Below are 27298 nucleotides of genomic sequence, written 5' to 3'. Positions count from 1 at the left end.
AAGAAAATAAGTAATAGAAAATTGTAACTGCATATATTACATATTTAGTCTTGAAAATGCTTTCTGATGGTTCATTGTAGCTTCTAGGATGTGTGTTTTTTTGTTTGTTTGTTTTTGAGACAAAGTCTTGCTCTCTCACCCAGGCTGGAGTGGAGTACAGTGGCACTATCACAGTTCACTGCAGCCTCGGTCTCCTGTGCTCAAGCATTCCCTTCTGCTGGGCCTATAGGTGTGCACTACCATGCCTGGTTAATTTTTTTTTTTTTTTTTTTTTTTTGGTAGAGACAAGTCCTCACTATTTTGCCCAGGCTGGTCTGGAACTCCCAGGCTCAAGCGCTCCTCCCAACTCTGCCTCCCAAAGTGCTGGGATTATAGGCGTGAGCCACTGCACCTGGCCTCTATGATGTATTTTGAATACATTCATACTTGTTCTCATTTTTTTTCACATTAAGCCTTGGTTGCCTTGCTTAGAAGTGGTTTTTAAATGATGAAAAAATTGTTGCTGTTTTTTATTTTATTATTTGTTACCTTTTTCTTATAGACTTTATTAGTTTATTTTACCAACAATCACATGATTATTAGTCCATTAAAAAAGAATTATTCTTTATATTTAACTTACTGGTTTTATAGCTTTCTTCTCTTTCAGTTCATATTTCACAAATTTTCTTGAGGATGTTGGTTTGTGTAGATGAACAGATGTGGTACCTAAACATTAAGTGATTTCCAACAGCCTTAGTGTGAATTTTTTTAAAGTTGTTTTTAATTGACAAATAGTAATTGTATATATTTACAGGGTACAATATAATGTTTTGGTATATGCTTACAGTGTTGGATAATTAAATCAGGCTAATTAACAAATCTGGCCCCTCACATACTTACTATTTTTTCATAATGAAAACGTTTAAAGTCTACTCTTTTAGCAATTTTGAAATATATAATGCTTTATGATTATAGCCACCATTCTGTGCAGTAGGTCACTGAAGCTTTTGCCTCTTATCTAACTGAAACTTTGTACCCTTTGGTCAACATTTGAGAATCTTGTGTAATAATTGAAATTTGTCATTTTTATAGGTTCTGATATGTTATATGTCATATATGCTCCTTTTTCAAAATATATATCATTGATTTTTCATTTGTCATATAAAATCTTTAAAAGTTTACTGTTTTACTCCCTTTGTTATCAATAGCCTCACAGTGTTTACATGGCCCTCCTTTTTGGCAATTGAAGATTCAAGTCTTGTAGCTCAGGACTGAAATAGGCACCAGCCATAGAGATAAACACTTATGCTGTTATTTGGATTATAGATCAAGTCTTATTGCTAAAGCTGTAGATGGAGACTAGGAAGGACAGGCACAGAGTCTGGGATTGGGCTACTGAGCTGTGGATAGTTCCTCTTCATACATATTTTAGCTTCCTGGTATGTTTTGAAAATATACTCATCAGGTGCTTAACTTGTATTCTTTATTATATTTCTGTCTTCCTCCAATAGTTGAACCAGTGAATAATTTTCTATATACTAAAAAAAAAATGTGGTACATTTACTTTCTATATTAACTTTGGTTGCATTAACTTTGTTGGCTCACTTGTAAATATCTGATGATTGATTAGTTATAAATCAACAATATGTCAAAAAGAATTAGCTTGTTGTGACTTAAGTCAGTGGACTATTTTCTTGTTTTTTTTTTTCTTTTTGAGATGGAGTTTTGCTCTTGTTGCCCAGGCTAGAGTGCAATGACGCAATCTCAGCTCACTGCAACCTCCACCTCCCAGGTTCAAGCGATTCTCCTGCCTCAGCCTCCCAACTAGCTGGGATTACAGGCATGCGCCACCATGCCCGGCCAATTTTGTATTTTTAGTAGAGGCAGGGTTTCACCATTTTGGCCAGCTGGTCTCGAACTCCTGACCTCAGGTGATCCTCCTGCCTCGGCCTCCCAGAGTGCTGGGATTACAGGTGTGAGCCACCGTGCCTGGACTATTTCTTTCGTGGGGTTTTCTGCTTACAGGACAGCTTATTGTTTACTTTTTATAATTCACATCTAAACTTTTAATGCCTTCTGATTTAGGATGATTTCAGTCTCATCTTTTTTTCCCTGCCTCCTAAATGAGTTTTGTCATGAATTTTCATCTTTGTAACTAAATGAGAGTCATGCAAGTCTAACTCTTCAAAAATTAAGGACAAGAGACTAAACCTTTAAATTTACTGTGATCTTTGATTTTAAATGTTTTGATATAAGTGTTTGCTGATATATTTTGATGATGAAAGTTGGGACATCTCAATTCTAGCATGCTTTTTCTTTCTTTTTCTATCTCGGTAACTTGACCACAGATCTCGATGTCTTAATAGAGGCAGCCTTATTTCCTCTGTCCTTAAGCAAAAACAATACATTTCATAAGTTTTGAGTAACAGAACATTCTATGGCTAAATGATTGCAAAGTGGGCATCACTCGTAGGCTTTGGCCAACTTGATGCTATAGATTTCATTAGGGGACTTCATCTGGAAATTTGTAGTGAGAAACCCGGATGGAACTCTAGAGAAAATACACTGTGCATCATAAGGTTTTGCTAAATGTAGGAAATAGAACCATGCCCCATTTGGTGACATTTCTCTTAGCAAATTCCCATGCTTCCAAATAACATTTAAAAATATGTCTTATTTTAAAAAATAATTATTTAAAAAATAATCTTAATTAAGCAGCTTTATTTGGTATTATGGTAAGCATTGATAGAGAGTGTTAATCATTTCTATTGATGTTCTTCCTGCTTTGACAGTTTTCCTGTTCAAATTGAGCCCCTTTTAACTGTGGCTTATATAAACATGTTTATTTTATTTTAGAGTCAGGATCTTCCTTGGTCTCCCAGGCTGGAATGCAGTTGTGCAGTCATAGCTCATTGCAGCCTTGAACTTCGGGCTCAAGTGATCTTCTTGCCTCAGCCTCCTGAGTAACTGGGACTACAGGCATGTGCCACCATGCCCAGCTAATTTTTTTTTTCTTTTTTTAGAGACAGGATCTTGCTGTGTTGCCCACGCTGGTCTCAAGCTCCTGTCCTCAAGCAATCCTTTCTTCTCAGCCTCTCAAAGTGCTGGGATTATATGAGTGAGCTTTGATTTTAAAATGTAAGACCTTAACTTTCATTTGTGTTAAGCAGATTTTATGTAGTCCACTAGTAAAGTAGTTTTCATGATAAATATCATTAATATAGAGGTTTTTAAAATAAAAGCGTGTTTTCTTAACTTACGTATTTCTGAGGGAAAATATTTTTGTTTCGTAGAATCTTTTTGTATTAATTTCTCTCTGTACCCATTCAGAGATCCTCTTGTTTGGTTATCTTTTTTTCATGGAAATACACGGTAAAGCTCAATTAGTTTCTTACACCCACTTTATCCCAATTCTTAATAGGCTTGTAGCTTTGATAAATGACCTCAAGGATAAAAAGATCTATCAGGATGTAAGGTTTTAGTTATTATAATTTGAAGAAATAAAAAAACTATTTGAGGGTTAGAATTTATCAATGCACTCTTTCTTCTGCTGTATCTCATTCTCATTATATTGATACTTATACCTAAGACCTATACCAAATTTAAGTCCTTCTTTGTTTTTTAAATTCTACTATTTAAATATTTCTTGAATATTTCCTCCCTTGTGCATTACTGGTGTTACTGTCTTAATTCAAGGCCCTAGAATGATTGTTTTGACCCAAACTAGACTTTTATGCCTAGGGCTTACTCCCTGTCTAGCAGGCCTTTGCTCTGCCAACAGATATATCTTCTAGAGTTTGGATCGTATGATGCCCCAGTGGCTCTTCAGTATCTAAAGAATAAAATGCAAACCTGGAATCTGCTGTTCAGCATACTCCCTATTAGACTTCTGGATACCTGTCCAGCCTCCTGTCTTCCTCACATTCTCTGCTGCAATGTTATTAATGTACCTGGCAGTTCCCAGGTGGGTCACTCTCTTTCTGGCTTCTGCACCTTTATCATGAAGTTCCCTCTGTATTAAATAGCATTTCTCTGTAAGCTTGGTGCACTCCATAATCTTTTATTCTGCTCCAGTGATCTCTTGTTTTTACATATTTTCTGACAACTCCCTTCTCTGCATTTCAGGTTTCAATTAATTGCTCTACTGGTTCCCATGACATTTTATACAGGCTTCTTTTGGCTCTGATGTCACTGCATTGCTATTAGATAATTATATAACTTTCTTCTTTACGAGGCAATGAAATCCTTCATGTCACAGACAAGATTTGTTGCAGCTTTGTATAGCCCCTGATACAAGGCTTGGTGCTGGGGACTCAATGTTGAATAAGAATGCAAGTTGAATGAATTAATTAATCATGTTAGAAGAATTAGTACAATTTTGGTTCAGAATGAACTTTCCAGCACTATGTGTTGTCTAATAATTTAACCTTTTTACTTGGTGAATAAAATTCAGTTTATTTATTTTCCTGCAGGTTTTGAATAAGAACGTATTTTCATAGTAAAAAAAAATCTTCTACTGGCCAAGTCCAAAAAGTTTCAAAATTCAGACTCATAAAATAAATGTAATGAATAAAACAAAATACTGACCTAGGTTTATAATAGCTTTATGACGTGGTGAGGGCACTTTTGATTTTTCTGTTAAACTGTGGACAGCATCTCCAAGGCCAAACTACATGGCTCTGACTGCTTTTGCCCCTTGCATACAAACTTTGAGCTATCTCTGTGTACTGATTTTTTCATTCCCTGAAGAGAAAATGGAAGAAATCACGTAGATTATTCATCTACATTGTAATCCAAATGTAAGTCACCAGTAGCATGTTTGTTCCTTCATGCATAGGGTGAGTCAGTGCTATTTAATAGGCCTTGTGTGTCATAGTGTAAACTTTACCTAGGATACCAAGGAATTTGAACTTAACCATTTAAATTTCAGGAATATGGTAAAGAAAGAGAAAATTATATACTTTTAAATAAAATAGAGAAAAGCTTCCTAAATCTTGCCATCTAGAGTAAGTTTCAGAATAAGAAGTGATATAACATCTATTTCTGGAAAAGTCTTGAACATAATGCTAAATAATGCACTAGAGAAAAAATCTATGTTTACACCTTAGACCTCTTTAAAGCAGAGTCTAGCAATTATCATGTATTTAATTTACAAGATGAGAGTTATTTTTATTCTTGTGAACTGCAGTTGTCTTCAACGAATATGGTATTTAAATGGAAATAGAAAGAAGTGAAATCTAGGTAAAGGACAGATGTGTCAAGTAACATGACAGCTGAAATGGTTCATTTACATGGCTGACATGGACAGAGTGCAGCGATCAATACCAGAATTGCTTAGAAACCCCTTCATATTTTGGGGAAAATTGTCATTAAAGCAGTATTTCTGATTTAAATGTTACCTTAGAAGCAGGTTATATATTGCTGTGAAAAATTTTTTTTTTCTTTACCTGAAAAAAAGAAACAAAGCATATTTCAGTGTTTAAATCCTAGGTCTTCCTCTTGCTACCAGTGTGACTTTGGTTAAGTTACTAAACCCCATTTAAAAAAAATCTTTAGAAGGATAATAATAGTACCATTATTATTAGGAGAGTTATTGTGAGGATTAAATGAAATCATACATAAATAGCTCTCAACGCAGTACTTTGCGTGTGGTAAATGCTCTGATATTGTTCTTATTAGGATGCTGATAATCATACTATAATGATATTATTCTTAACCTTTTTGAGCTCTTTGGTTAAAATTAAATTTATGTGTTTGTATTCATTCTGGCATGTTGCATATTGACAGCACCCACTAAGCCTGGTGTTCTGGATACACTGGTGAATTACAGTAGCATAAAGAAATGACCTTGTCCAGAACAAACAGACCAAAATAATGAATGTATTTTAAAAATATCAGATCCCTGAATAGAGTCTGGAGATCTTGTTTTTGGTGTTGATTTTATGCTTAACAAGCTATGCATCCTTGAGCAAGTTGTGAATTTCTTCCATGAAATAAGGGACTTAGACCAGATACTTGTTAATATTTTTTTCTGCCTCAAAATATTATGGCACTCAATCATTGACTGTCAGAGGAGTTGAGGGAAAGTACTTATACGGTTTTAGGGCCGAGGCTGGATGATTTCAAGGTAGATCTTACAAGATGGAGAACTGGTTGTGATTGTGAGAGTTGAGCTGATGAGATAATAGCTTTGGATTTGTCAGTACGGTGACGCAAAGATCTTAAAGCAAGCTTTGATGAACAAGATGTTAGTTTTGATATTTAAGCTGTTTTAGTTGGTTCATGATCTTTCTAGGGATTGTAGAGCTAGATTTTCCTAAGACAACAAAGCTGCTGTCTAATTTTGATCTCTGGCATCTTCAACATCTCACACCCTCTCTTCTTCCCTCCCCTCTTCTCTCTCATTTTTTGTTTTTTTTTTTTTTTACAAGATAGTAATACTATCACTGTAGAGCCTTGGATCTAATTAAATGCAGATCCAATTCAGCAGGTTTGGGATAGGGCCTGAGAAACTGCTATTCTAACAAGCTCCCAGGTGAGGCCCTTGCTGCCTGTGGATGGCCTGCACTTTGAAGAGCAGAAGTCTATCTACAGCATCATATTTGTTGAGCAGCAGTCCTTTGTTTCATCTTCATCTCTTCTTTGTCTTCTAATTCAGATTGCAGATCTTGGGCTCTGAATTAAGCATCCTCATATTCCAAACTTGAACTTAGTCGTTGAATAAATGTCATTATCTGCATCCCTGATTCCCACTGGGTATAACCCCACAGTTCCTGGGTGTGATCCATGGCTGTTTTTGCAGCTTCTTTTCACTGGTGTGGCACTCTGCTTCTGTCAGTTTGCTGGTGTACTCCAGGTTCTGACTTCTGGCCTGGATTTACCTGGCCCACATCTTTTTACTCATCTGAACCCATTTCAGGGTTCCATGTTGAGGCCATTGCTGTACATTGCTATAAATGTTAAAATTTCCAAGTGTTGCTCTTGGAAATGAGTATATATATATATATATATATATATATATATATATATATATCTCCTGTCTCATCTGTTTATCATACATGACTACAGTAATTGGTGATCCCTTCTGTGTCCTGAGGATCATGTAGTTCTCCTTTCAGTAGGGAGCTCTGCTTCAGGATGTAATGACTGCCTCCATTTTCAGAGAGTTGCCTAACCAGTTGAATGGAAATGAGAGGTATAACTGGTTAGCGCTAGAAGTTAAGCTGATTTCCACTGAGTCCAATTTATTTTTCCACATGTGTATCTTTGAGAAACTGATGTGCTAATTGCTTAAAGGTCTTTGTGGAGGCTCTTGCTGGTGCTGGTGGGATTGGGTTCCTTCCAGCCTCTTTCATATTTCATGCAGCTTATCATTTAAAAGAGAACAATACTATTAAACACTGGCTTTAGAAGTTCTTTTTTTCCTAGGTATCCTTGTACGATTCAACAATATTATGTAATGACCATAAAAATAGTTGTAGGTACTTCAAGAAATATAATTTTCTTTGAAAAGTAGAGGAAACAGCAAGCAGTCTTCAAACTAACTACAAAAAACTGACAAGTTCAAGGCTGATTTCCATTGTAGTTTCATGTTACAGAAGCAGTTTAGTTTCATTTGCTGTAGTATAAGCTGAGTACCTTAAATATCCATTGTCATAACTCCAGTTTTCATTTCAATTTTTTGCTACAATAAAATTCTTATAACTAAATTATAACGCAAATTAAAGTACTGCAAAATTTTAATAGACATAATGTTCACCCATAGTCACATTCTTTCAGTTTCGTATTACATAAAAAACTAATAGTCCATAAAAATATGGTAAAGTTAAGCTACACTTAGAATAGACATGAAAAAATTTTAAGCCAAACTAGATGGTACTGAATAGCATATTGAATGATGAATTAGAACTTAAAGAATGCCTATTAGAGCTTTCCAGTTCTGTAATTTTAAATGTATGTATTAGAAAGTAGATTAATTTACATTTTGATGTCTTCATTATAGTGTGGGTGTGACAACTTCATACTCATTCTATACTTCTCTATGAGATACTTGATTCCTCTCCCAAGGGTCCTGAGTTTGCTTTGTCTCCCACAGAGACAGCTTGCTTTTCTGGGATGTTTGACAACTAGCTTTAGTTAGGCATGACGGTTGTTAGTGACTTTTTGTGAAATTAAGGTTAGCTCTGAATAGTCATGCTTCAGAAATAATCATTCATTTTGGTTATAAAATTTTTCTTGAAGATTATTAGCATCACTCCTGTGTAGCACAGAGTCATATTTTATTGGAGCTTTTATCCCTCATCTGACATAATTAATGCTCTTCCCTCTGGCATGGTTAGAAAAAGTGGTCATCTTGGTTTTCTGCAGCTCCTGCTCATAATCATTAAACTACCCATAGCAGCCCAAGGCTGCTTTAACTTCACATTATTTCATTTAGTTGTCTTTTCTGTTTCTTAAAAATTACTGATTATTTAATTTGCTGATTTAAAAATCATTATGTGGGTCATCCATTCTTGCATTGATCAAAAGGATTCTGACATTAACCTGACAAAGCCAATTAATCCAGAAATTGTTGGTTTCCCACTTTGTGCCCCAGTCCTGTCCTAAGTGCTGAAGTAGATGACAAAATTTAAGGCAAAGAAGAGAAGACAATTCATATTTAATATGCACTGTGTGTTGCTTTATTTAAAATATTTCACTTAAGCCTCACAACATCCCTGTGAGGTTATATAATTTTCTCCACTTTTCAGATGAGAAGACTAGCTCAGAGAGAGCCCAGGTCTTGAAAGTTACAAAGTGATACAGCTGTGATTGCAGCCCAGTTCTTCCTGTTTTCAAAACACTTGTCGTTTCCATGACCTTTTAGCTATGAAGACCTTCCATGACCTTTTAGCTATGAAGACGTTCTCCCCTCCAGCAGTTTGTTGATACTCTGAGGGCTGGGGTAGGGGAAGGCAGTTTCTCTCTTTTACTTGATGTAACATTGGATTTAACCTTATTCACTAAGGAATGAAAGTTGGCTTGTGAAAAATGTGGCTTGGATTCCATATGAGAAAGTTTGGTCAGTTAACGATTGTACTATAGGTAGGTCTTTGCAAGGCACTTCCTTAGATGAATTCTCAGGACAGCATTGGAGCAAATCACTGAAGTCTAGGGGTTGTACGTAAGTACAGTGTGGGAAAGGCTAATGCCATCTCTTCCTTGTTTCACTTAGCCAATGAACAAAACTTCACTGTGTTTCGATTGGAAGAAAATTAACTAGCATTCATTACCTACAAACTCTATACTGTCCTTCAGAAGTATATCTAGTTTTATTCTGGTTTTTATTTACAGTCAGCTTACTTTGCTAATTTATAGTTTATTGTATTTTTTCCTGCTAACATTCAAGACTTCCCATATTCATTTTAATTATACAGATTATAATTTCTATACAATTTCTAATTGTAGTAACATTCATATTAAATGTACTGCTGAATTTTGCCAAGACAAGAATATAGAACAGGCTTCATCAAAGCGTAAATGAAAAATGGAAATGGTTTGGGTCTATTTTTCAAAATGCTGAATGACTTGAAAGTATTATTTCTGTAGGATTTGTGTAGAATAATGTATGACACAATAAAATGCCTAATACAACATCTTTATCACTATAATAACAAGACATAATACAATTAATTTTTTTTTTTTTTTTGAGACAGTCTCTGACTTTATCACCCAGGCTAGAGTGCAGTGGCAGTGATCTCTGCTCATTGCAACCTCCGCCTCCCGGGCTCAAGTGATTCTCCCACCTCAGCCTCCCATGTAACTGGGATTGTAGGCACACACCACCATGCCTGACTAAATTTTGTATTTTTAGGAGAGATGGGGTTTCGCCATGTTGTCCAGGCTGGTCTCAAGCTCCTGGGTTTAAATGACCCACCCACCTTGGCCTCCCGAAGTACTGGGATTACAGGCGTGACCCACTGTGCCTGGCCTATTATATAATTTCTTTTTTTTTTTTTTTTTTAAGACAGAGTCTCATTCTGTCACCCTGGCTGTGCAGTGGCATGATCTCGGCTCACTGCAACCTCCACCTCCTGGGTTCAAGCGATTCTCATGCCTCAGCCTCCCGAGTAGCTGGGATTACAGGCGCCCACCACCATACCCGGCTAAGCTTTGTATTTTTTGTATTTTTAGTAGAGACGGGGTTTCACCGTGTTGGCCAGGCTGGTCTCAAACTCCTGACCTCAGGTGATCCACCTGCCTCGGCCTCCCAAAGTACTGGTATTACAGGCGTGAGCCACCACACCTGGCTCTTTCTGTAAAGATTTAGAGTAGTATATAGTGAAGTTCTTTTCCCCTCCATATAATTCAATTAATATGGTGAACTAAGACTCTGTCATTTAAGGCTTAGAAGTTTGGAATTTTAAATTTTTACTTGTAGTATAAGTATGAAATAATGACCCTGAGTTTCTCTTGAGAAATCTTATTATGTGTTCAGATTAGTATTATTCTCTATAAAGTGATCCACTTGTAAGGCTACATACGTTTATTCTAGTGCTGCTGCCATTGCTCAAATCGTTTTTTAATCATCTTTTTATTTCATTCCCATCTCCGTTTACAAGCAATAGAATAACAGAACATAAGAGAATAGAATAGAACACACTCAACAGAAGAGAACAATGAATTACTTTATAGTTACAGTTAAGGTTATTAGTGAGTCTTCACTTCATCTGCACTGATTCATCACATTATTCATTGTGGCTGAGTCACAGTAACTTTTGGTAAGGTTTAGACATCAGAGTATAGTAATTTCATTTTGTTCCGTAAATACTTATTAAGCACTCACTATGTGCCAGGCACTGTTGGCACTGGGGTTACTTCAGTGAATAAAACAATTGCCATTTATAACATTAAATTACCACTTTTAAATGCATTTGTTTCCTAAAAAGGAGTTCCAAAAACTTTATAGAAAGATTAGAATTGTCAGAATACAGCTCTGGCCTCCCAGAAATCATACAAAATCATAGTATATTATGGGAAGGTAGTATAAATAAGAAAGGAAAATGAAATATCTAATTGAGTGATTGCTATTCATAAGGTCAACACATGAAACATCAACCAGGTTTAATATCCTGAAATAGATTTTATAGGCCATGCTCCTTCTCTAAAGGTCACTGGAAGAACTTAATACCTTTTTATTAAAAATAAAATGGGAATGGTGGAATGGCCTTTTCACATCTTATTTGGATAAGTTGAATAGGCAAATTTTGCTTCCTTTTTATGAAGTTATGTTATTTCATATTTGCCATTTCATATTTTACATGTGAAATATGTTTCTTACCCACCTTGCTATCCATCATGGAGAAACATAGACTCGAAATCTTGAGGGTTCAAATGAAGTATAATAATAAATAGGAGTTGTTAAGTAAAAGTATGTATATATGTATGTATACATATACAAATAATTTTGGAGCAATCTCCTGTTTAAAGCAGAAAGTGAAAGCAAGGATTAAAGGCTCAATGCTTCTTAGTGAAGCATTTTTTTTTGAGATTTCATGGTATAAGGAAAAGTGCACATGTACAGTTTGTCTTCACAGAGCCCTGTTTTGAAATTCAGACTGCCATTTAATAACTGTGCCTGCATGTGGTATGACAAAGCTGTGATACCAGTCTCACAGCTTTGTCAGGATGATGGGATGGAATAATGTATATCAACTATCTTGTGCAATGTGTAAGTAGTTAGGCATTCAAATATCCTTTTTCCATTTAAAAAAATTGCACAAGTAGTAAATGCATATAATATTTTCATATAGTATTTTTACAATCAGAAATATAAAGAATAAAAGTCACACTCCTTTCCCTAGTGGTAATCATTTTTAACAATGTGGTGTGTATCCTTCTAGGCATTTTAAAGTACTTAGTTATCTATATGTGCATGTATATTTCAAACGTTATACATATATAGTTATTGTTGCTTAGCTTTGCAACACCTAGGATCATGCTAAACATCTTTTCTTCTGTAACATTACTTTTCCACACTGTATTTAGTCTTTCATAATACATATAGAACTACCTTATTCCTCAAACTGTCTTAAGATACTTCATTGAATGAAGGTGTCATAATTTATTTATTTATTCCTCTATTGAGAGCACATTTATTCCATGATATTTTAAATTTCCGTGTATAGTGGAACTGTGCAGAAAATAAATCATGGTTTAAGTTTTGTTTCTTTTGTTCTCAAGGAGATATCAGTCATCTTGAAGATGCTCACAGTGCTGAATCTATGTATAGTATATTCAAATCTTTTTAACTATAGAAGTTAAGATGCATCCATTCTAAAGTGAGGAAGACAAATTTTCCAACTTGTCTAATCGTGGAAATCTTGCTCAGGAGGTGGAACTATATTATTAAATCAGAGAATGTGGATGGGACAGTAGCAGGAGATAGGGTAGGCTGTGAGAATAAATTTGTGAACTGGTCATCAAAAGTTTCCTGAAACACTGCTTCTAGGTCAGGACTTCATACATAGCAGAGCAACTCCCTCACTGCTTTCTTTGGTTGGTTCGTATTTATTTATCTAGAGATAAGGTCTCACTCTGTCACCAGGCTGGAGTGCAGGTGCGTGATCTTTGCTCACTGCAACCTCTGCCTCCTGGGCTCAAGCGATCCTCCCACCTCAGCCTCCTGAGTAGCTAGGACTACAGGCGTGTACCAGCACACCTGGCTGATTTTAAAATTTTTTTGTACAGATGGGGTTTCGCCATGTTGCCAAGGCTGATCTGGAACTCCTGGGCTTAAATGATCCTCCTGCCTTGGCCTCCCAAAGTGCTGGGATTATAGGCGTGAGCCACTGTGCCTGGTACCTCACCACTTTCTGTTGAAAGTCAGTGGTTGACACAAGATTAAAAAAAAAAAAAATAGTAAAAAGAAAAAAAAAGTTTCCTGAAACATATTTTGTCAGCTTCTCTCCTTTTTCTTCCTTCCTACTAAACATTTACTGTCACCTACCATGTACTAGATATTGTTCCTGTAACTGATGGTCTTCCAATGTAGTACGGAAAATAACACATTAATCAAATGGTGAAAATAAAATGTATTGTGATCACTTTTGATAAACAAGCAGTGATTAAGGTTGCAGAAGATCGAACAATTAACTGCTGTAGGAATTAAAGAAGGCCTCCCCATTTAAAGAAGCCCTCCCCTGATAATGTGGATCACTCAGTTCAGTTCATAAATATTTACCGAGAACCTCCTATGTGCCAGCATTAGAGATCCAAAGTTGAGAATGTATTGGATGACTTGTCCTTTCGCTAGTTTGTATCAGTGAAGGAGTAAATGGGAATTTTAAGAAGAAATTATTGCCTGAAGATGATGTAATTTAAATTTCAAAACTGCTTGAAAATATACTGTATCTTGTATAGATGAGTCATAGGACAAACATATAGACTATTGTTCTATGGGAATGCTTGCTGTCTCAGCAGCTCAAATATTAATGTCTTAATAATTTACTTAATAAGCCACAGATGTAGTTTGCTGATAGACTGTATGTTCATATACAAGCCTCTTTCCTCTGCTCTCCCATGCCTACCCCGTCTGCAACCTTCCTGCCCTCCTCACCCTCTGTGTGCATGTATGAGTACCCGGAATATACAAATCTCATGGAACTATGGGACTCTTTGACCCTCTATGATAAAAGATCTTCAGATTATGCTTAGTTCTTGATTATCTTTTTGGGGAACATCTTAGCCAAGGGATTTGGATCATTCACTGCTTCTTTGTACATACTTCTTGGTTTGCTAACTTCTGCAACACAGTCTTCAAAAATTGTACACCTCAGGCTTTCAGAGATTTATTCCTGATTCTGAAAAATTACTGCTCTTTACATGTCCCATAACTGGAAGATTATCTAATCACAATTAGCTAAGTCAGGAGAAGAATCTGAAGTTGGAAATTAGAACTGGTGAACCTGAAGTTGCTCAGTTCCCAAAATTAGAGAATCATTAATGAAACACAGATGGTGAACACTGACTGATTCCTTCCCTGGGGTAAGATTCTATTTTCACAGATTTGGTGTATTTTTCTACTAGAACCCAAAACCCAAAGAAATCTGGAAGTATGTTGTTTGTATAATATTTTTAACTTCCAGTTAAAAATCAGTATCCAGTAGGGAGTGCTATGTAAAATGTTTTTTAAATCAATATATTGCTTCAGGCAATGAGGATTTTTGCAGACATTAATGCAACTATCCATAAAGCTCTATTATCTAAGCTATTTGTAAACATCATATGCCTGTGATAAGTTTGAAATTGTGCCTTAAAATATTATGTCTGTGAGAAAACATACATTGGCCAAATGTTATATTATTAGGTACTAGAGTTTTTATATATATATATATATATATAAATAAATTTTTTTTTTCTTTCTTTCCACCTTTTATTTTAGGTTGAGGGAGTACATGTGCAGATTTGTTACATGGGTAAATTGTGTGTTGCAGGGGTTTGGTGTATAGATTATTTCATCACCCAGGTAATGAGCGTAGTACCCAATAGGTAGTTTTTCATTCTTCACCCTCCTCCTACCCTTCCACCCTCAAAGAGGCCTCCGTGTCTATTGTTCCCTTCTTTGTGTCCACAGGTATTCAGTGTTTAACTTCCACTTATAAACAAGCATTATGCGGTATTTAGTTATCTGTCTTTGCATTAATTTGCTTAGAATAACAGCCTCCAGCTCCATCCATGTTGCTACAAAGGACATGATTCCATTTTTTTATGGCTGCATGGTATTTCATGGTATATAGGTACCACCTTTTGAATGAATCCAATGTTGATAGGCTCCTGGGTTGAGTCCATGGCCCTGCTATTGTGAATAGTGCTGCAGTGAACATACACATGCATGTGTCTTTATGGTAGAATGATTTATATTGCTTTGAGTATATACTCAGTGATGGGATTGCTGGATCGAATGATAGTTCTTTTTTAAGTTCTTTGAGACATCTCCAAACTGTTTTCGACAGTGACTGAAATAATTTATATTCCCACCAGCAGTGTATAAACATTCCCTTTTTTTCTGCAGCTTTGCCAGCATCTGTTATTTTTTTGACTTTTTAGTAATAGCCCCTCTCACTGGTGTGAGATGGTATCTCATTGTGGTTCTGAATTGCATTTCTTTAATAATTTGTAAGGTTCAGTATTTATTCATATGCTTTTTGGCTGCATGTATGTCTTCTTTGGAGAAGTGTCTGTTCATGTCCTTTGCCCATTTTTTAATAGGGTTGTTCAGTTTTTGCTTATTAATTTGTTTAAATTGCTTATAGATTCTGGATATTAGACCTTTGTTGGATGCACAGTTTGCAAATATTTTTTCCCATTCTCTAGATTGCCCGTTTGCTCTATTGGTAGTTTCTTTTGCTGTGCAGAAGCTCTTTAGTTTAATTAGGTTCCAATTGTCAATTTTTGTTTTTGTTTTTGTTGCAATTGCATTTGGATTCTTTGTTATAAATCTTTGCCGTGGCCTATATCCAGAATGGTATTTCCTAACTTTTCTTCTAGGGTTTTTGTGGTTTTAGGTTTTACATTTAAGTCTTTAATCCACTATGAGCTGATTTTTTATACATGGTGAAAGAAAGGGATCCAGTTTCAGTCTTCTGCATGTGACTAGCCAATTATCCCAGTACCATTTATTAAATAGGGAGTCATTTCCCCAGTGCTTGTTTTCTTCAGTGTTGTCAAAGATCAGGTGGTTGTAGGAGTGCAGCTTTATTTCTGGTTTCTCTAGCCTGTTCCATTGGTCTATGTGTCTGTTTTTATACCAGTACCATGCTGTTTTGGTTACCGTAGCTGCCTTGTGGTAGTGTGATGCCTCCAGCTTTGTTCTTTTCTTAGGATTGCTTTGGCTATTGGCTCTCTTTTGGTTCCATATGAATTAAAAAATTTTTTTTTCTAATTCTGTATAAAATGTCATTGGTAGTTTGATAGGAGTATCATTGAATTTGTAAATTGCTTTGAGTAGTGTGGCTGTTTTTTTATTTGTATTTGTTTGAGATGGAGTCTCGCTCTGCTGCCCAGGCTGGAGTGCAGTGGCGCAATCTTCGCTCACTGCGACCTCCACCTCCCAGGTTCAAGCGATTCTCCTGCCTCAGCCTCCCAAGTAGCTGGGACTACAGGTGCGTGCCACCACGCCTGGCTAATTTTTTGTATTTTTAGTAGAGATGGGGTTTCACCATGTTAGCCAAGATGGTCTTGATCTCCTGACCTCATGAGGAGAACTCCAATGAGTTTAGAATTTAATGACAAATGTATCATATGTTTTGAAGCATAATTTCTCTTCCTCTAGTACTCATTTTTGCTAAAAAACAAAATGAAACAAATCATGATAGGACTGAGTTGTTTGCAACATAGACTTTAGTCTTATACTTGTCCTGACTATTTGCATAAAGTACAGCAAGAATAACTATTTCTACTTAGGCTTTTTTGATTGATTTTGATGGAACTCTGTTCCACAAGGAATCTCAGATAAGACCTTTTAAAGCTGAGCCCAGCCATGGGTTTGTATCCTCAAATACCCTGTAAGTTGGGTAACCCTCTCTTCTTAAGGTCCCAAGATAAACTTGGAGTTCGTAGGCCTGTTAGAAAGTGACATTCTTTACTGACCACAGGTCAGGAGCACTGTATAAGAACTGCATAGGCAATGGTATGAAGCCAGTTTTTACCATGGGGCTTTTATTAGCTATGCAAGTTGAGCTTGACTCTTTAAAGGGAAGCATACCCTTCCAGCGAAATCTTGGTAAAACAATTGTGTCCTGCTGCAAAAGAAAAATGGATTCTTATTGCACTGATGCAAACAACTATATTGCCATAAGTTAAGAATACTCACAGATAGTTTCCAAGTTTGCGAGGAATCAGGCAGAGAGAAACATGCTCCAAATTTTGTTCACAGGAATATACCTTACTCAATTATTAAAGGCTGTAAATAGTTTAAAATAAGTTTCCTTCACACTGAAAAACAAAACCAGGATCAGCAGTATTTCAAGCAAAAGTAAAAAATAATTGCTTCAGCTTTCTGAGTTCAGTCCATTTAGTTCTTGATTTCTTGATATTCATGAACATTTCAGCTCTTCATGAGTCCTGTACATTTTTTCTTTATTCCAATGTTACAATCTACAAAGTTATCAGAAACCTGTATTTGAGGGCACCTGTCAAAGTTCTGTCACTTACTATAAACCGTCTTTTGAAAAGAATTAAAAGAAGACAGCAATTATCTGTGAATAGCAAAATGTCCAGGGTAGTTACAGTTAGAAACATAATTGACAAAGAAGTTTGGTGATCTCTGTGGTTTATAATAGCTTAACCTTATGTTTGCTAACATATACTTAGACATTAGAATTTTAGAAATTCCATACAGTTTTGGAACAAATATTAGCATTATTCACCAAAATATAACCTAAAGAAGATTGAACATCATTTTGGCAATCCCATGTAACTAAAGATGTCAAATGATCCTGTTTACCTCTTTTCTGGAGGTTCCAGGGGCCCTCTAAAGCCTTCCAAAAGCCAGGTGTCAGGAAAGGCAATTTTGAGGCTCAAGTTTGATTTTGGGAAGCCTGTTAAATATGTTAGAGGATTAAAACACTTGATGTTATGAAATTGATTTCCAGATTACCATAAATTATTTGACTCAGAAATTTTAACGAAGCAAAAATCTTTTATAACCCTTTCCAAATTTTGCCAAGAGTACCCTGTTGTGCTTTCATTCCAATGCTCAACCCACAGAGAAATCACATAATAACCCCCAGAACCTAGTCAGCATGTTCACACAGAAAGCCTCTTCTGCAAGAATCATTTCCACGATCCTTCCGCCGCTTGTTTGAACCTTCAGCTTTACCTTATCTAATTCAAAACAATTCTTTTTTTTTTTTTTTTTTTTGAGACGGAGTCTCACTCTGTCGCCTAGGCTGGAGTGCAGTTGCGTGATCTCGGCTCACTGCAAGCTCCGCCTCCCGGGTTCACGCCATTCTCCTGCCTCAGCCTCTCGAGTAGCTGGGACTACAGGAGCCCGCCACCACGCCCAGCTAATTTTTTGTATTTTTAGTAGAGACAGAGTTTCACTGTGTTAGCCAGGATGGTCTTGGTCTCCTGACCTCGTGATCCGCCTGCCTCTGCCTCCCAAAGTGCTGGGATTACAGGCGTGAGCCACCGTGCTCGGCCTCAAAACAATTCTTTAACCCTAGTCAATACTTTACATTTTCCTATCTTCTAATAATCTTTCATTAAAAACACGTTTTATTGTTCTTATAGCATGTAAATCTATTTCCAGTAGTTTCAATTATGTGTTTTAATGGTACCTCCTAGCAATTTGAACTTTAATGTAAATCCTGGCAAGTTGTTTTAATTGTGTGCCAGATACAGCCAGCATAATTGACTCCTTCCAGCATAATTAAGGGTGTGGTTAATTCTATATGTCTATAAGGGGACAGACATATAGTTCTATATGTCTGTAAGGAACTATATGTCCCTTACAGACATATAGAACTATGCCTATATGTCAATTGCCTTACCAGTTGTGGAGCAAGCAAGTCAAATAGTTCTTAAAGCCCAAAAGGCAGTTTGTAACCTTAAAACATTTAGTGAGCCTAGTATCTAATTGCATAATTTAGTCCTTCTATTTACATTTTCGTGACATCTGCATTTTACTAATAATCTTTAAGGCTGTTGTTATTTCTCAAAGATTAAAGTCACATGAACTAAAAGGTACCATAGCTTTTATCTTTCCTTTAAAAAATATTTCATCAAGCACTTTTCTTCCTTTAGGCCAATTACTTAGAGGTCTTTTTATAGACATCACACTCAACACATATATAGCTACACAGACAGGCAGACAGAAGAAGATTCAGTAGTTGCAAGACCTTTCATTTGCCAGTCTTTATGTTTCTCTCATAATGTGAACTAATTTCTGATACTCCCAAAAGTCAAAAATGCCAGATAACACAATGCAAAACAGAACAGAACCCTAAATTCTGAGAGGGATTTATCTACTTCCATTTCCTGGGGTTTCATGAGGAAAACAGAGGTTTTTTGCAAAATGAGATATCTGGCGCCCCGTGTTTTTCCCAAGGAGTCCCAGGCTGTTGGAGCTTGAATATCTGCTTTTAATTAAACTGACTTTTAGCCATAGCACTCTTTAATAAGGTCCTTTTAAAATTTCTTAATACCTGACTTTAGCCAGGCCAAACGGCTGATATTTCTGGCTTTCAAACTTTACTAAAGGCTCAGAGAAAGGAAAATCCAAGGCAGTTTGTGGAGGGGCAGGGAATCAAAAAATGGCAAAGGTCATGCAGATATCAAACTAGAAAGAACTCATTTCCTAAGGCAGGATTGAACTCCTGGCTGCCATTGTAAAATGGTGAGGCTAGAACAAAACATTGCCACGTGGTTGCAGGCCTTGCTCCCAAGGACGTAAAACAAGATGGAGGCCTGCCGCAAAGTTTGCTATGGAAAGATGCACAAAGTACACTAGATTGGCTACAGATTAAGACCAGCCTCACAAATCCTTTTTCACAATTAAAACTCTGCTGAGAATATAAACAGTGATCCTTATCATTCCTAGCCTAGTTAAAATGTCTTCTAAAAGGAAAAAAAAGTATGCTAATTTAAAAGTCAACTCCTGATCTGGTGGAGAAAAGGAAAGAAAAAACTAATTTAAAATGCCTAAAGAGGAACCTCTTATTTTTATGCAAATGGATTCCTCCACCAGTGAGAAAGACCTCATTACTGTTCAAGGGAGTGGGACCTCCTGGCTGGGGGAGCAGAAGGCTCTATGGATGCATGGCAGGGAGAGCTGCCTGCTGTTGGGCACCCTTGATTCATGCACCCCAGCCTTGGCAGGGAGGGGAGGATGGCGGGAGCCACTGCTCGCCCTTCCATCACAAAAAAGAAAGGAAAATGCCATGGAGACTGAGGCTGACTTTCTCAAAACCTGGGAGTGATGGGGGTCGGGTCATGGTTTCCCCTACCCTCAGAAGTCTGAGGATGAAAAGGCTTAAATATGAGATAAAAATAGATTTGGTTTGCATCTCACTCACCCTTTCTTAAGCCCCACGTTGGGTGCTAAACTGTTGTAGGACTTTCTCCTTAGTTCACCTAAAAATGGGGTCCTTGTCACACAACCATGAGAGATTAGGCTTGCAGGCACTTTAAAGGGCAAGAAAAATTTATCGGGCAAAAAGGAAAACAAAGGGAAACAGACAGTCTCAGCAAAGTGAAAGTCCTGCTAGCTGGCTTCCGCCTCATAGATTGAATCCTAGGTACCACCCTGGAACAGGGGAGATCAGGCATCTCCCTCTGGCAAACAGTGCGCACTTCCCGAGGCTCCACCCCATTGCACATTCCTTCCAATGTGCAGGCCAGTTGGAAGTTCTCTGGGGACCTCTTTATACTTGCTGTCTCATTCCTGAAATGAGGCCAGTACACCAGGAGCAGGAGGGGGGAAGGGAAGAGCAGTTAAAATAAAGAATAAACAGAAAGAGGAAGAGGAACAATTTCGGCAGCATTTTTCATTTTAAAAGTCACTTTATAAAATTTTACATTTTCCTTTTGCAAAGAAGTAACTTTGTCAGAACCTCTTTTAGAAGCTTCTAAGTTTATCGTTGAAAATAGCTCTCCTAGTTATTTTATTTTAGAGCTAGCTTTTTAAAATTGAGAGTACAGATAAACTAGTTGAGGTATTTTAAAAGTACACTATTTCGACCATTGTAATTTGGGGTCATCTTTAGTTACGTGTGACCAGTTTTCTAAATGTTAGCATGAAGAGGCACCATAAGCATTAAATATAAATCCAGCTGGTGTTTCTAAAGGTGGGTCACCCTTTAAGGACAAAGTCTAGGTTTTAGAGATAGTTGTCCATAATTTTCGTTTTCCTTCCTGAATGACCAGAAACCTAGTGGGACTCATGAGAGCCTTTTATTATTTTGGTCACTCAAGAACATTTTAGATTTGTCAATTGAACCAAGCTTCAGAATTTAACCAGTTTTTAAAATTACATGTTTTTCACTTAAGCCTCAAAGATTCACTTCCTCTTATCAAAGACCAAAGTTTAAACTATAGAAAAGGTTGAAAAACTCCAACTAGTAGTTCAAAATAAAACCTTAACTTCAGAGAAAAATGAAAGTCACAAATCCGAGGTCAACAGATCTCTAGAGAATAACAAATGAAACTCTTACCTTTTATAGAGCTTCACTTCCAACCTCAACTAGTTAAGAATATGTACAAATTGAATAAAGTCTTAATCCTCAATCAAGCCAGGAGGATTCAGATCCCAACAGGGGCCTTAGCAGAGATTCCTGCTGACTTTGGTAAGGTTGGGTGAAGGAGGACTTATCGCATTGGTACCAGGGTGCCGATTGCTGGTAAAGTGGTGGGGCTCTCTGGAGGTCCACTTCCGATCTCATCTAGGGTGCCAAAATGTTAACCTTAAATAACTAGATTCCGAAAATGTGATTCATTATAGAGTTTATTCCAGCCTAAATCTGTGTGGAAGCATAGATAGAAGCTGCCGTGAATATATCTTCTGATTAGCATCAGTTACAGGTGGATTTTAAAGGAAAGAGGCAGCTTCTAAGCTGTGTTTCCAATAACATATTAATATAACAAAAACTATTGATTAGCTATATATCGTTCTTTGTATCACAAATTCCAGGAACTGGAAGGTAATGGGTAAGGCAGCTAGTCAGGAACAAAAATGCCTGTAAACATGGCCTTTGGGTGTGGGTGCATAGGAAGGAAAGTGTGATTGAAGTCCCATACTCTTGTCTTCTTGAGCCTGATAAGTTTTGCATACCTCACCTAGCTCAGTCTGCTCTGAGCTATTTTTCTCCTATCACTGATAAGTTTTATTTTGCTTGGTGATGTTTGCATATAGACATAAGTCGAATGGGAAAAGCATGGAAAAGAAAAATTAACATTTTACAATTTCATTTCAATTGGAACTCTAATTATTTAGTAGAATTTTCTGTTATTTTGTAGCTCTTTAATTTGCTTTGGAGGTTCATGCTCTATTAATTGCTCTCTCCATTTTTACTGGCATTGATGCTTTCCAGATGTCCTATTTTTGTTTAAAATGTTAACATTGATTACTTTTCCTTTGACTTAGATTTGTGGTATTGTTTACCATAAATTGTGCAGAACATCCTTGTTTAATTTTATGTAGTTACTTTAGAAACAATACAATGGTGATCACTAAAATAATAACATTTATCAAACCAAGCTGTTCTTGACTTATCATGGGCGTTCTTTGAATGTATAATTTAGATGATTTTACTTTTACCCTTTTCTGCTATGCTTTGAACATCTTCTATTTTTCCTCTTACTGAATAGATACTTATTTTCTTGAGAGGTCTTATTTTCCTTTTGTTTATTTATTGTTGCCTCTAATAAAACTCCTTTTTTTTTTAAGAAAAATTAGATGACAGAATCACTATAGTCCCTTTGTTTTTAAATATCCTAGCACTTTAAAAAATATTTTTAAATCTAAAATCTTGGTATAAATATCATTAAAACAATCTCTCAAAATCAATTCACCTACCATTGTAATGCAGGTTGATTTCAGTTTGCATATTCTATATCCATATGCTCATGTATCATTTAATTGTAATGGAATTATATACTTAACTCTTGGTGATTTATTTTTTGTATGTAAAGCAAAATACTACCTCTACTAATAGAGATCTAAATAAAAACAGAAATGTTACCCACAATTCTTCCACCTCAGCAAAGGTGTCCCCTTTAATTTTTATATATACATATGCACAATTTATAAATTATGATTATTTGTACCTTTTATTTTCTTTCATAGTGAATGAGCTTCACTGGGAGTGTATAGACTCCTAGAGCTTATTACCTTATGCTCTAGCAGCGGCATATTACTGCTTTCTGATTGCCAGGCTACCCATATACTTATACCTGCCTGGAGCTAGTTGAATATAGGAAGGCAAGGGCATGACTGAAGGGGTGGCTGGGTCCTTTCCTTTGAAGCAGGAAAAGAGTAATGATGCTCTGTCTGTTGATAGGTCTCTCCATTCCTCACTATGGACCCATTCCTGTTGGTGCCATTGTGAATACTCTTGTAAGAAAATCTTCTTTTCACTCAGAGCAAGTCTTATCTATAAAGTACCTATCTTTTCAGCAGAAGATAATGAGACTGTTGCCTGAATGTATAGGCCCTTTCTTTACGTTCTTCTTAATGTTACTATCTGCCTAAACATAAAGGCTTCCCAAAACCTTGGCTTTAAACTAGGATGTTGGACATAGCAATTTTATTAGCATAATTTAATTTTCTTTAAAAACAGAATCTTAATCCATGCCAATGTGATTTCTGCCACTAGGTAAATTATAGGTTCATTTTTGTGCTATGTTCTTAGACTATATGGTATACATTACCTGAATCCAGAGATGGATTAATTGTGACCTTGAGTTGTTTATAATTTCTGAGTGCTTTTAACAAGAATGAGAGACAGTACTTAGTCCATCTTTTCAACAAAAGATAATGAGACTGTTGCCTGAATGTATAGGCTCTTTCTTTACTTTCTTCTTAATGTTACTATCTGCCTAAACATAAAGGCTTCCCAAAACCTTGGCTTTAAACTAGCGTGTTAGACATAGCAATTTTATGAGTATAAAGGCTTTAATTTTCTTTAAAACAGAATCTTAATCTGTGCCAATGTGATTTCCCCAACTAGGTAAATTATAGGTTCATTTCTGTGCTATGTTCTTAGGCTGTATGGTATACATTACCTGAATCCAGAGGTGGATTAATTGTCACCTTGAGTTGTTTATAATTTCTGAGTGCTTTTAACAAGAATGAGAGACAGTACATAGTCTGATGGCTGAAGGTTCAGATGTCTGTCTTTCAGTTAGCAGTTGAGAAAGTGCACTAGTCAAGTGAACAATTTTCTATATCCATTTTGCGTCAAATCATCATGATTATTGTGTATTTTGTAGCTTTTGAGCAGCTGACTGTGCTAACACCTTTGAGTAGTTTTCAAGGTTGAGAAGTAGAAATGATCTGCTTATAGTCCAGATAATAAGGCAAGAATATCATCTCCCTGGGAGAAAGTAGAGGATTAGGAATTTCAGCATGAAACCTAGCTGAATATTCGTGGAGTGGATGGCTTTGGAGTATGTGAATATTATCTTCTTTCCTTGAGGGTTTGGGGGTACGATCATTTGGGAAAAAATTGTGTAATGAAACATTAGCATAAGGAATTAAGTTTGGATTTATGGTCACATAATTAGACATATTTCTTAATAACTAGAATATGTTGACAAATGACTACCACATGAGTATTAGTGACACTTAGTTGTTTGGACCATATACACGTCAGTTAGATTGAGTGCTGGAGGTAAGGGTGGGAATATCCCATGACATTTCAAGTTCTTCTGTATTTATTTTCAAAGGTACTTTATTCTGCCTCTTGTTCCCCCAGCAAGAAGGTTTACAAGTAGTAAAGTATGGTACTTCACGTAAAATAATGGAAGTTAGATTAAGCACTGCTTCTTCATTTGTTTAGAGTTTTTCTTTGTTTATCTTTGTGCAAATGACTGAATTTGATGGGTTTTTATTTTTTCTTTTAGGCTCAGTTTATGAACCTCTTAAAAGCATTAATCTTCCAAGACCTGATAATGAAACTCTCTGGGATAAGTTGGACCATTATTACAGAATTGGTGAGCAAAACCTGAGGAAAACGTTTCCTTAGGTATCTGCGATTAGTATTCCCCTTGCCCTAGTTAAATCATGTACATTATGTGGATGATATTGTTCTGTCATTGGGATGTTGGGGTACTTTCAGTGCTTAAGTAGCTGTCTATTCCAATTGTATGTCGATACTAGGACTATAAAAGGAATCTGGCAGATCATATCTGGCCCTTGAATAATTTTAAAACTGTCACCAATATCTTCTGTGTTTTTTTTAAATCTTCCTAAACATTACCAGATTTGAGACCTTGAGGATGTTTCTTGATTAATACACAAATATTTCACATAAGTATTAATTTGCTCATTTACCTAAACATGGTTCCCAGATAGTCCTAAACTTTTTATATCCATTTCTAATTCATTGAGATACAAGAGATAATCACAAGTTAGTATTATTAATATCAGGGCCCTGGTGTTTTGTTTGTTTTATTTTGTTTTTCCAGGACCAGCCTTGCAAATTTTGTTTTTCAGTGTGAGTAAGCAACTTTCAGATATGTGTATAAGGGCCTCCTCTTTGTTTGTCAGACCATATATTAGAATGCATATTAATCTTTTTGTCAGTTTACATTTTATGCCATTTACTTGTACTAGGATGGCAGAAAACATAAAATTTGATTTCTCTCCCCCTAAGATGATGGATTTTTTTGTCTATTTCAACTTCATATAAAACTTCAATCTTATTTTCGTCAAGATTCTTGCTTGCATTAAGTTGCCCATTTTATTATCTTTTTGGCAATAACTAGCTAAAGAGAACTAACTATATTTTTTTATGTCAATTGTGTATTTTGGACTCTTAGGACTAATTTTTTACACTGGGAAAAATAATAAATACCCTGGTTTTCTGAAAGAAATGATTATGATAAGATCAATTTAGAGGCCGAGCACGGTGGCTCATGCCTGTTATCCCAGCACTTTGGGAGGCTGAGGCGGGTGGATCACAAGGTCAGGAGTTTGAGACCAGCCTGACCGACATGGAGAAACCTTGTCTCTACTAAAAATACAAAAATCAGCCATGTGTGGTTGTGCACTCTTGTAATCCCAGCTCCTCAGGAGGCTGAGGCAGGAGAATCACCTGTACCCAGGAGGTGGAGGTTGCAGTGAGCTAAGATTGCGCCACCACACTCCAGCCTGGGTGACAGAGCAAGACTCCATCTCAAAAAAAAAAAAAAAAAAAAGATAAATTTAGTCTGAGAAAAACAAAAAGAAATTTTAATGCTTTAATCTCTGTGACAGAACAGAATGTTTTCAACCTTTGAAAGACTATCCTAAAAAGTAGATAACATGGCTGGGTGTGATCTGTCGTGCCTGTAATCCTAGCCCTTTGGGAGACCAGAATGGGAGCATTGCTTGAACCCAAGAGTTCGAGACCAGCCTGGGTAACATAACAAGCCCTCCATCTCTACAAAAAGTTTAAAAATTAGCCTGGCATGGTGGCGATTGCCTGTAGACCCAGCTACTCGGGAGTCTAAGTTGGGAGGATCACTGAAGCCCAGGGGTTAGAGGCTGCAGTGATCTTATGATCATGCAACTGCATTCCAGCCTGGGTTATAGAGCGAGACCCTGTCTCAAAACAAAAGGGTAGTTGCCAATCTAGATAAGGTTAATGTAATGCATTTTAGGAAAAGCATTACCCATCCATTTATAGTTAGATAGCAATAAAATAGCTTTTAGTAAATGTAATTTTAGTATGTTTTCCTATTTTAGAGCTCATTTATAAAAGATAATAAAACATTAATTTCAGACTTATTTAAGTAAAATGTTCATAGAAAATTATTTACTTGCTGCTGTGTTCATGTTATATATGGATGGAATTCAGTTTTAAAATGTTAAACATTTTCCTAACCTGCACAATAAAGTAAAATGAATACTGTACACTCCTCTGAAGACCAGGCACAATTTAGTCATCAGTGAAACACAGGATGTTCTGTGATCTTCCCCTCACCCTTCCTACATTGTTGATCATTTACTGTAGCAGTTGAGGTGGCTTTGTGATTTACTAAATGTATGCTACTCTTTCTTGTGCATTTGCTTTAAGTTTACCTATTGAACTGATTTTTAAAAAATATTATACTTTGTCTTTTGCTTGATCTCTTTTTCCCGCTGTACCTGATGCTGTCCTAATAAGATTTCTAACACACGTTGACATTACCAGAGATGTGCTAAAGGCTTTTTAAGTCCTAATTAGCTGAGTCCTTTCCTAAAAACTGGAAAGATTTCTTTATGTAGGATGGATTCCCACTAAGGCTGGAGTGACATGAAGTTGTTTCCACATCTTCAGAAGTATTGTACTATAGCAAGTTTAGAAACAAAATCGTCAGAAGTGGGATGAGGAAACCAAAGAAGATTAAAACATTTAGCCCAAGGACAGTCGCTGGCTGTACAGTTCATTCTTTGTCTTGTCCTCAATTGCAGTCAAGTCAACATTGCTGCTGTATCAAAGTCCAACTACGGGTCTCTTTCCCACTAAAACATGTGGTGGTGACCAGAAGGCCAAGATCCAGGACAGCCTATACTGCGCTGCTGGGGCCTGGGCTTTGGCTCTTGCATACAGGTGAGCTGGTGTATGTTCTCCTAGTAACTTTGAGAGTGGATAAT

The 27298-nt window shown here is 36.5% G+C and overlaps 1 protein-coding gene across 8 annotated transcripts in view; it reads left to right on the top strand.

The window, feature by feature from the left end:
• PHKB (phosphorylase kinase regulatory subunit beta) overlaps nucleotides 1-27298 on the top strand; it is a 244416-nt gene that overhangs the window by 11694 nt on the left and 205424 nt on the right. For 6 of the 8 annotated variants that reach the window (XM_030797503.1, XM_030797534.1, XM_030797553.1 and 3 more), the window contains 2 exons: nucleotides 24583-24672; nucleotides 27116-27254. In XM_030797503.1, the coding sequence (XP_030653363.1) occupies nucleotides 24583-24672; nucleotides 27116-27254 (229 nt within the window). Of the gene's footprint in view, nucleotides 1-3092; nucleotides 3118-3707; nucleotides 3944-24582; nucleotides 24673-27115; nucleotides 27255-27298 lie in introns of those variants that run through there. The other 2 variants (XM_030797548.1, XM_030797540.1) reach the window with 2 other exon arrangements.

This window comes from Nomascus leucogenys, chromosome 2 (genome assembly GCF_006542625.1).
Source record: "Nomascus leucogenys isolate Asia chromosome 2, Asia_NLE_v1, whole genome shotgun sequence".
In the NCBI taxonomy this organism is placed as follows: Eukaryota; Metazoa; Chordata; class Mammalia; order Primates; family Hylobatidae; genus Nomascus; species Nomascus leucogenys.
This window is presented reverse-complemented; position numbering and strand designations above follow the sequence as displayed.